At 37.2% G+C, this 11251-nt stretch overlaps 1 protein-coding gene across 1 annotated transcript; it reads right to left on the minus strand.

Annotated features, from left to right (window-relative positions):
• Nucleotides 1–5641: 5641 nt before the first annotated feature.
• LYZ (lysozyme) lies at nucleotides 5642–11013 on the minus strand. The gene is made up of 4 exons (XM_027594348.2): nucleotides 10814–11013; nucleotides 9111–9275; nucleotides 7415–7493; nucleotides 5642–6611 (listed from the first exon to the last, which is right to left on the minus strand). Exons 1-4 carry the CDS (start codon nucleotides 10947–10949, stop codon nucleotides 6545–6547), a joined length of 447 nt encoding a protein of 148 aa, XP_027450149.1. The 5' UTR covers nucleotides 10950–11013; the 3' UTR covers nucleotides 5642–6544.
• Between the last annotated feature and the right edge of the window lie 238 nt (nucleotides 11014–11251).

An 11251-nucleotide genomic window follows, 5' to 3' on the forward strand; every position in this document is an offset into this window, starting at 1 on the left:
ATTTCATCCTCACTGAAACCTCTCTGACCAGAGTTACTGACTTTTCTATTAGTAAATACGTTAACCACTTTCCCTTAACTCATTTGACTTCCTGGCAGGATTTGACGATGCTAACCACTTCCTCCTTTTGTGATGCCCATTTTCTTGGTTTTTTTGTTGATTCTTGGGCAGCTGATTTCCAGGTGGTTAGTCACTCTCTTTATATTCCCATAGTGCCCAAGGGATTGTAACACTTATCATGTTCTATATTAATTATTTGTGAACTCCATGAGGGCAATAACTGTATCTTATTCACCTTAGTATTCTTAGGCCCACAACATTTCTTGTGCCCAATAATCAATGTTTGTTGAATAGTAAATAAATGAAAAATGGAGAAGCCAAGAAGACTTGAGGCTGTATTTCCGAAGGTAGATGAAACCAGTAAGACCTGTTAAAGCACACTGTCCTACAAAATCCTTCACATCACAATACGGGATTTTTTTTTTGTCCCCTGTACCCTTGCCCAAATTTCACCTTTTTCAAATTACAGCTTTCAGAACATGATCTCTGGAGCCCAAATTTGCTCTTTATAATTATTTCTTCAGCTTTCCTCTTTCTGCTTTTCTCCTGTTTCTCAGAGGATTTTTTATTCTTTGTTTAAAATCTTACCCTAAGTATTTTTTAAGTAAAATAACATTTAATAAAATAAAATTAAGCAAATACATAAAACATATTGGGAACTTTTGTGGAAAGATAATGGATCGAATACACATCTTTTGTCTCCTCCCAAAACTCCTTTAAAGCAAGTAAAGACATTTTCAAAAAGGCATAAACCTGTAAGGATAAGAAGAATGGTGGGGGGGGGGGAGAAAAAAATAAGAATGGGAGGGAAGGCAAAACAGAATCTTGAAATCTGGAATAGGAATCATGGTATAGGGCAGTCCTGAGAGCGGAGCAGTCAGAACTAATACACCCCCCACACCCCGCCAAGTCTCAAGAATTTGTATTTGTGGGAAATCTCTGGCTGTAAGGGGAGGGAGATGGAAGAGAGAAGCTAACAAAACAGGTTGAGAGTCTGTTTCCTGGGTGGCACAGTTGGTTAAGCCTCAGGGTTTGGTGGTGGCTCAGTCAGAAGAGTATGTGACTCTTGATCTTGCGGTCATGAGTTCAAGGCCACATTGGATGTAGAGATTACTTAAATAAATAATAAACTTAAAAAAAGGGTGAAATTGACAAAATTCTAGCTGCATCTGAAGCCTTCAGAGATTATTTAAATATTTAATATTTAATTTTTAAATATTAGACCTAGAGTTTGGGAGGTAAAACCAAAAGATACACAGAAAACTAAGCACATTTAAGAGTCATGCAGTTATTAGCTCTAGGGAAAATACAATCTTGCATTAGAGAAGAAAGTAATTGTATTTGTGGCTATGTAAATACTAAGTATTGGTCTAACAAAAATGTATAATTACACTGGAAGGATAGGCACTGGGGAAGGGTGCCATCTGCGATGAAGATTGAGGAGGAGGAAATAGAGCCTAATCCTTAACTCCCATAGTGGAAAGTCAATAACCTAGGATGATGGAAAAATCAAGAAAATGCAATATAAGCCTAATACTTAAAAGCATGGAGGTAAATATAAAAACATTAAACTAAAAGAGTAGAAAGCAGTTGCATGTAAAGGGGGAGAAATGAGGAGGTACATCTTTCATAAATTTTGTGGAACTATCTAACTCTATAAACACTAAGAATTTATAACCTTATTAAAATTAAAAATGATTTTAAAATATAATTGCATAATAGACATGCATTTAATTGGAAAACATTGTATCTATGAATGACATTAGTCACTCCTCATTATAATTTTTATTTATTTCCTTTCACAACTTCTAAGTAAATATTTTTTCAATGAGTCCACTATGGGCGCCTGGGTGGCACAGTCAGTTGGGCACCTGACCCTTGGTTTTGGCTGGTGTCGTGATCTCAGGGTTGTGAGATCGAGCCCCACATCAAGCTCCAAATCAGGCTCTGCATTCAGGGGGGAATCTGCTTGAGAATCTCTCTCCCTCTCCCTCTGCCCCTCCTGCTCTCTCTTTCTAAAATAAATAAATAAATCTTTTAAAAAAAGTAAATGAGAAGTGCAAAAAATGTGTTCAGGGCTTAGTTATAATTAGTCCCACATAAAGAGCTAAGTTATCATCTGGAATATTACTCTGCATTTCAAATAATACCCTGGGGTAAAAGTAAGCAACGTACAAATTGAGTTTCTTTTAAAAATGATCAAACACTGATATTGATATTTATTTCATTCCAAATTAGAATAGAAATTCAGTTTGGGAGCTTGATTGTATGATAATAAAAGCTATAAATAAGAAATGACAGTTACCAAAAACATTAAGCAAAATCTCCAGGAAACATCGTTTTCCCTCTTCAGCCAACTTTTGCTAATCTCTAGTTGTTTCTTCAGTCAGCCTGTGTTGTTGAGCTATCCTGGAGCTTTCTGGATATATCTCATTTCTGCATTGGAGCTGTCACTCTTCAAGTCTCTCTCCCCTACCTTGACTCATTCTTTATACACCTCTGGGTGAGCTGATATGAATAAACCCATATTTTTGGGGGGTTAATCGTATCAGAATGGCTCCAGAATCTTGAAGCCTGAGGCTGCACCCGTGTTGGGGACCTCTGCTGCCCTCCCATGGCTGGTCTATGCATTACAGTGACATAGTTGAGACTTGACCCTTGGAATCCCAGAAGCTGTTGTGCTGGAATTATGTGGGTCTGAAGAGTAAGAAAAATCCTAGAATGGTCAACATGGAGGAATATACTAAATAATCAGGAAGAGATTCATTCGATCAACTGTTTATTGAGCGCGTATCATGTTCCAGGTGTTTGGAATATGGGTGTAAAAAACTCTGCCCTCCTTCCTATCAGGACAGTGACCCAGTATGGTGTCAGAGATGTAACACAGTTAAGAGGGCGTGCAGATGTGGAGGAAGGGGTAGCCAATGAAGGATAGTAGAGCCTGAGTAGAGAGGGTCTATTCCATGGTGTGGCAGTGTTGCGAGATTTGTTACATACAGACAAATTGATCAAATACATACATGCACTAAGGATACATTTCAAAGCTATTAAGGACAATGGAAGCCAAGTTTCTCACTATCAGAGAAGAGAGTTGACAACGTGGAAAAAGAGAAAAATAGAATGAACCCTGTGGTGTGGGATTGGAATTGGAGATACTGATATGAATTCAATATAAATAGATACAGTGATAAATACTGTGTAAATACATATAACCTCTAATTCTGTCCACTAGTGGGGCCTGGAATCAGTGACACTCTAGTGCCTAGATCTTGTTTTTCAAATACCATTGTCCAGGGGCACCTGGGTGGCTCAGTCGGTTGAGCATCGGACTCTTGATTTCAGCTCAGGTCATGATCTCAGGGTTGTGAGTGCCCCGCATTGGGCTCCACACTCAGAGGGGAGTCTGCTGGAGATTCCTCTCCCTCTCCCTCTGCCCCTCCATGCACACACTCTCTCTCTCTAAAATAAATAAATCTAAATAAATACATACATATATACATACATACATACCATTGTCCACTCTGCCGAATCAGTGCTCTTTGGAGAAATGGCTGATTCCAGGGCTGGAGCAGGGGAAGAACAAGGTGAGTCTTAGACCATCCTGTGCCAGAAAACAAAAAAGTGCTCAAGAAAGATGAGGACATGTCAAAATGATGCAGAAGCTAGCTTACAGAGAAGCTCTGCTGGCCAAATTACGGACAATGTGAACATAAAAATAAATGGTAGTAATGGATTATAATCCACTATAATTTGAATAAAATAGGAAGCCATGGGTCCATATTGATATAATAAATAAATGCATGAATTGAAAACTTGCTAAGGAACAGTCTCAAAGCACCTTACCCCTTCCCAAATACTTCACAGTAGAGGTCACTTGATCAAATGACCAAAGTAAACATCATCAGTAACAGAACATTTCAAAACTGCGTGCCACCCGAGAGGGTACAATGGGAACAGCTCAGCATCACTTCTGTGGTATTTTTGCCAAAGATGCACAACCTAATCTAATCAAGAGAACAGCAAACAACTTTAAGACATTTTGCGACATAACTGATCTGTGGTCTTCGAAATTGTTAAAGTTGTGAAAATCAAGGGAAAAAAACTGAAGAAATGATCCAGATTGAAGAAAATTAAAAAAAAATGGCAACAAAATACAACACATAATTCTGAATTAGATCTTTCTATTGTGAAGAACTTACAGGGACAATTGATGAAATTGAATGGGATCTAAAGAGTAGGTATTAATAATGTTAACTTCTTAGTGTTAACTTCCGGATCTGGGTGATGTTTTGAGGTTATGTAGGAATCACACACTGAAGGATTCAGGACCATATAGGCACCAATTTACTCTCAAACTGTTTAGAAAAATTAAGGCCTTTGTACTGTACATGTAAATTCTGGGGAAAATTGAGTTATTTCAATGTCTTTAAAAAGTGGGGAAAATCTGTTATTTTAGAAGTTATATTTCAGCAAGAAGAGACAAATAAATAAGTAAAATATGTAGTCTACCAAATGGCTATAGGCTTGAGTGCTGGGGCACTCCCTCAGAAACTAAATAACAGAGGAAAGGCCAGTCAAGGACTGAGAAGGGGCAATCCATGAGGAGGAATGTGAACGAGGAGAATGAGAAGCTGAGGGGGAAAAAGCTTTCCAGAATTATGAAGTGGTTCACTTGGTCAAGTGCTACTGAAAGACCCAGTGAGATGAACAGAGATCACTAGAATTGCAAAGTCTTTGAATTGCAAGAATCTTTGCAAGGTTACCACGACATTTTGTACAATGTCAGGGGATATCCAGCAAAGAGAGAAAAACTCAGGTTGCAGGAAACACTCGCTAACTTGAAGTCATGAGATGGATGCAATCTGAGATTGCATGTGGAGACCCTGCCATTGGCCGGACCAGAGGAAGAGAGGATGGGCCCAGGGGAAGGTGTGCTCACTGTTACAGTGACAAGGAGGGGAGAATTAGGTATGAGCTTGCTTCTATTTTCTCAGTGTAATGTGAGGTCAGGTCATCTACTGAGAACAGAGAGGGTGGAAAGTGAATAGTTGGATGTGTGTGCTGGGGCTTTGAAGAGAGAGGAAGAGCACTAAAATAGTAATAGCCATTTTGGAGAGTGGGGACACCAACACAGAAGGAGTGCAGAGAAGTGACTCAGATGGCCATGCAGACTGAGGGCCCATGTGAGATCTGTGGTTATCAAAGTGAGATCTGTCAGAATGCTTGTGGATTTTTCTCCAGCAATATCCAGCTCTTTGGGTACCGGTAAAGATATAGAATATATTAAGAATACCAAATAATTCTTTTTTTTTATTAGATTATTTATTTATTTATTTGACAGAGAGAGACACAGCGAGAGAGGGAACACAAGCAGGGGGAGTGGGAGAGGGAGAAGCAGGCTTCCTGCTGAGCAGGGAGCCCAATGCGGGGCTCGATCCCAGGACCCTGGGATCAGGACCCAAGCCGAGGGCAGACGCCTAACGACTGAGCCACCCAGGCGCCCCCAAATAATTCTTTTTTGAATACACATATTTTTTTCTTCATAGACACTAGTTGGGTCTAAACAAAGAAAGACAAGTTATGAGTTGCAAAGCCTTTAATGATAATGTTTGTATTATTTTTATAACATGCATAATTTCACACCTTTGGTTAATCAGCAATTAGTTCAACACTTGCAAAGTCATTTGCCTCAAGATTTAGTCATAATGAATGAATCTAAGTTAATAAATTTAAAGAACAACAACAGCTCATCCAATCCTTCTTTATATTCCTTCATGATCAGAAAGATGCATAGAAGAGTTCTTTAAAGGGCCAAAATAGATTGACATATAAACTGTCAATTTATTTTTAAAGCAGTATGAAAGCAACATTTCTGAGAAAATATTTAAACCAAGGTCACAGTTTAGAAAAGCAAAATTCTTAATTCAGGCTGTCTTCATTTTTAGCCATTTGGCATTCTGCTCCTTTTTAAACTTTATATTGCCCAACAGAGTGGTCTTTTGTTTGTTTTGTAGGGGGTTTTTTGTTTGCTTTGTGTTTTTGTTGTTTTTTGGGGTCTTTTTTTTTTTTTTTTTACTGTTTTTGGAGATGACTGAACAGATGCCTATTCAGCTAGAATTTTGCCTAAGATCAGTTTGTTTTTAAGATCTTTTGTTACATTTTTATAAACTATTGGGGAGTACTAAAGATTAAGTTAGGGGTATTTCTTTAAGAACTGACTATACTGGAGATGTATTTGATAGGCAAGACTTTAGATAAGTTTTCACCAGCCTTATTTCTATTAGCAAACTGAAAAATGTTACAGGATATCAAATAACAAACACATTTCGTAAATATGAAGACTTTTAGAAGAAAGACCATATTCTGTTCCTGCTTGTGTAAAAGTGTTATTGTTTGAAAGAATGGTAATGTGAACTTTCACTCAACTACTACTCCCTTAATATGAAAAAGAGATAAAATGAGCTGCAGAAGGAAAACTCCACAGTTACACTCCACAATTCCGAATATACTGAGAGACATCTTGGTTTTCACAGTGTGCTCTCCATGCCACCCTGTAGAGAAAAGTGAAACAAACACTGATAAGGTCAAAACATATCTTCATTGTAATAGACACACTTCAAATCCTCTGGGAGAACAGAATGTTTTACCGGTAAATGGACGACAGGCTGCAGATAGATTGAGGTATTTGCTATTTATTAAATGGAGATATGTACACCAAGTATGTCACTTCCCCCCAAAGCCCTCACTAGAGCACAGGATGCTGAACGTGAACGTTGATCTATGTATTCTACAATAAAAATTGCAAAGTGCTTTCCACATTTACTTAACTCCAAAAGCAATTTCAAGGTAAGACAAGGAACTGGTAGAATGTTGAGAATCTTAAAAACTCTAGAAATCCTTTAAAATAAATTGAAGGGGAAAAGAGTAAGATTCTAAATCAGATGAAACAGTTTGTTTCTACGTAACTCATTGTTTAGGGTAAGGCTAAAGCAGCAACGTTCAGTTCTCAGTAGCATACTTTGGTCTTTGAAAATCTTCTTTCACTTCTCTCTTAACACTAGGGCAAAATAGCTGTCCCCTTTATTTATTTATTTATTTATTAAATTAATTTTTTAATTATTATGTTCAATTTATTATTATTTTTTTGATCTTTTGAAGGAGAGAGGGGGGCTGGGGGGGAAGGGCAGAGGGAGAGAGAGAATCTTCAGTAGGCTCCATGCCCAGTGCAGAGCCCAACACGGGGCTCCATCCCAGGACCCCGAGATCATGACCTGAGTGAAATCAAGAGTCGGACGCTCAAATCGAGCCACCCAGGCGCCCCCCACTCCCACTCCACTTTAATGCTTAAACGTACCATGCACGAACGCCATTTGGATCACTGACAACCCTTTTTGCACATGCTACAGCTTGAGTGATGTCATCTTTCAGCAAATCTGAAAAAGAGGTAGTGAGGAATGAAAACAGCTTCCATAGAAATTTCATTTTAAGTTTAGATTTAGTCAGCTTTATTCTCTTAGGGGATGAAAGAACGTAAAATTATTTTCTAAGAGTCCATTTATCTGTGAATGTTGGGGGGAAATTTTTTTCATTCTATCCCATTTGGCATGAAATAAAGCATTCTGTTTCTCATTTACCAAAGTCATGGAAAGCTCTGGAATTGTTAACTAATGTGACAGAAGGTTCTCTTTTTACTAGGCACTGTAAAAAACAAATAAATAAACAAACAAACAAAAAACAAACACAGACTAGCAATTTTTTAATCAGCTGTTCTGCTACCAGAAATCTATCCTAAAGAAATAATAAAAATGTACCTCAAGATGTATGCACAAGATATTTCATAGCATTTCACAAAAGGGGAAAAGCAGAATAACCTAAGTGCTTACCAATAAGAGTTGGACTAACAAGTTATAGAACGTTTATATGTGGAATTCTTTCCATCCTTTAAAAATAATACAGATCTGTATTTGTTGACATAGAAATAATTTTGTGTGATAAAGAGGAAGCTGTAAAGCACTAAAAATAGTACAACTTCATTTTTCTTAATGCACATTGCTTACATGTTTGTATGTAGGTACATTTGTGCATGATATAGCTTTACATTCATATACATGATTGATACATATTGTGGAAGAATATATACCAAAAGTTACCAGTCGTCATAAATCTCTGGGGAGTAAGGATTTTTATTCAATGACCACGTTTTATTATATAATACAAGATTTTTTAAAAAAATAAATTAAAAATAAATTAGCTGGATGCAAAATGTATTGTAAGACTAATCTTGTCTATTAGTAAGTTTAACATTAAAAGATTTAACAATATCAATTTTACAATACTTCTCCAGTATTTCATACACTAAATATTCCACATGTTATTTCTATTTTTTATATGAGTTCAATAGAATATTTGTTTCACCCCAACTAAACAAATCCATAAAATAACTTGTTAGGTACAACAATAATTATATAAGAACTGTATTTTCTGAAGAGGCAAACTAAAGAGTTGAGAAATGAAAAGTCATCATGTTTCTAATTCACTTTAAAATCACTCAGCAAAAAGAAAAAAATACACATAAAAAAAGTAAAACGGACAAAGCGTTAACAACTGTTAAAGTATGTGATGAGCACATGGCTGTTTATTAAACTAAAGTCTCAAAATTTCTATATATTTAGGACATTTCAAAATAAAAAGTAAAAACAATTTTTAGAAAAGGGCCCCACAACCAAATTATCCTTAAACCTCCCCAAAGAAAGTGGGAGAAAAAACATGGTTTTCGACAAAGCATCAATATGTTCATTTACGATAAATTAATAGATCATTTTAGAAACTTGGGTACATTAGAAAACTTGAACTTTTTATGATGTCATCATCAGCTCTTTAATTTCTTAGGGCATTATGAGGATGATCATAAAGAGTTTCTAGGCACTGAAATAGAGTTTTTCTAGGTCCCTGATGAACCTTTCAAGACTCTCTCATTTGTACGGAACCCCTGTTCTCGTAAGTAGGACTAGATGAGTCCTGTGCCGCTACTTAAACATCGTCTTTCTCACCGCTGCAGGGTATGTGACAGGCGTTCACGGCTCCGGGCGTTTTGCCATCATTACACCAGTAGCGGCTATTGATCTGAAATATCCCATAATCGGTGCTTCTGCTTCCGGGATTGTAGTTTGTAGCCTTTGTGTTATAATTACTTTCCCATTTGGCCAAACACATCCCTGAAAAAAAACTTATTTTTAGTAAGAAACATCAACACTACATGATGTATTTCATATACCATAATCAGTTCTATTTTGCTATTCTATTTTATTAATGACTTACTTTATAAGTGTAAAAGTGTCTTTTCCTTATAAATATATATATATTTAAGATTTTATTTTTTTAAGTAATCTCTACACCCAACATGGGGCTTGAATTTACAACCCTGAAATCAAGAGTTGCATGCTCCACTGACTGAGCCAGCCAGGGGCCCCCAAACATATTTTAACACTTCAGTGAGAATCCTTTTGTTAGCAAATCATTTTGTAATACTAATGAACTAGATAACATATTTTTAAAATATTAAAATAGCTGTTTCTTCCATTGTCATTACCCTTCCCCTGCTCCCATCCTCAGGCAAGATTTAGCCTAGAATGGAAAAATCAACAGAGTTGTTGAGTGGATTTTATAATTAATAGCAGATACATACATACGCTGATGGAAAAAAATGCTTTTTATTAGGAAAAATAAGAATTTTCTGGGAGAAATAAATTTTCTTAAGATACCTAAAGGTGAATTTGCTTATCAAATCAGAATCTGAAAAACAAGAGATACAAACAGGAAAGACTATTTCATCCATCCATCCACTCATTCATTCAAAAGCAGTTACCAAGAGGAAATGCTTGAATTCAACCTGAAAAATACAGTGATCACATTGATAAATGTGAACTAAAATATAAAAACTTTTATTCAGACATATCTTGAATTAAGTGGAAAGAAAGTGAAAAATAGTTAATAAACTATACTGAGTAAGAATAATAGGGACGCCTGAATGGCTCACTAGGTTAAGTGTCTGCCTTAGGCTCAGGTCGTGATCCCAGGGTCCTGGGATTGAGTCCTGCATGGGGTTCCCTGCTCAGCGAGGAGCCTGCCTCTCTCCCTATGTGTGTGCTCTCTCTCGCTTTCTCTCTCTGACAAATAAATAAAATCTTAAAAAAAAAAAAGAATAATAAAACACTATTACAAGCTGCATTTCAGGGATCCTTATATAAACAGTAATCAAGGGGAAATAGGTTCCTACTGCCCCTGCACTGAGAGTTCAACATAGGGTTTTAAAACTTTGCTGTTAAAAATCCCATGTCATGGCAGAGAAAAATACTCATTGCTCTAGGCTCATTACCCTTGGAACCAAGTTCCAAACAGGAAATGCCTGGCGTCAAGGACCCAGGACTTGACAGTCCCCGTGCTCAGATAGACCTTTCAGTCAGCCTACACGTGCCACCGAGTCTGAGGCAACAGACAAATTTAGTGGCTCCAGAAGAGCACAATGGGTCCTGGTATCCCTAAAATGGTAGAGAATTTTGCCCTCCCATGCCCTCATTCCTTCATCTGGCATATCTGATTCTAAAGAAACAAGCTGATATTTTCAACCGTTGTAAGTATACAGACCCTCAAAAGAAATAAAAGAAGTCCATTCATTCAAAGCCTCTTTATTACTATTCATCCTCTATCTGTCTCACACCAGGCTATTTGGAAGAATGAAGAAGAGTTAACTTACAGTTTGCCAGGCTGACACCTTTAAAGTCAGCCAGCCCAAGTCTTTTCAGAGTTCTGGCCAGTTCACACCTTTCAAAGATCTTGCCCTGGACAGTGACGGAAAGCAGGAGAAGCCCCAGAAGAAGGAGAGCCTTCATGTTGACCGGGAAGCCAGACCTCTAGGCTGACTGGGGAGAGCTGTGCTCAATATTTAACATCTTTTCACTTCCTTCTTCTCCTAGTGGCTATGGGTTCCACCCTTTGAGAGATATGAAAAACAGGAACTCTTTATTGTTCATTAACTTTGAAAGCTCTTTTTTTTATATTTGAAAAGAGGTCTTATGATGTCCTAAGAATTAACCTACAGGAAAATGATGAAATGGTATTGTTTAAAGACCTGGCTCAGGAAGAATTGGGAAGTAGGACTGTTTCCAAACCAGGAACTCTCCTATTTTATTAT

This window comes from Zalophus californianus, chromosome 9 (genome assembly GCF_009762305.2).
Source record: "Zalophus californianus isolate mZalCal1 chromosome 9, mZalCal1.pri.v2, whole genome shotgun sequence".
In the NCBI taxonomy this organism is placed as follows: domain Eukaryota; kingdom Metazoa; phylum Chordata; class Mammalia; order Carnivora; family Otariidae; genus Zalophus; species Zalophus californianus.

What these genes read in the sequence shown, in the direction of transcription:
- LYZ (XM_027594348.2), bottom strand. Translation starts at nt 10,949, where the DNA reads ATGAAGGCTCTCCTTCTTCTGGGGCTTCTCCTGCTTTCCGTCACTGTC. An exon ending in CTGTCACATACCCTGCAGCG is followed by an intron (nt 7,494 to 9,110) that starts GTGAGAAAGACG and finishes CCTCTTTTTCAG; the next exon opens with ATTTGCTGAAAGATGACATC. An exon ending in CCAAATGGCGTTCGTGCATG is followed by an intron (nt 6,612 to 7,414) that starts GTACGTTTAAGC and finishes TTTTCTCTACAG; the next exon opens with GGTGGCATGGAGAGCACACT.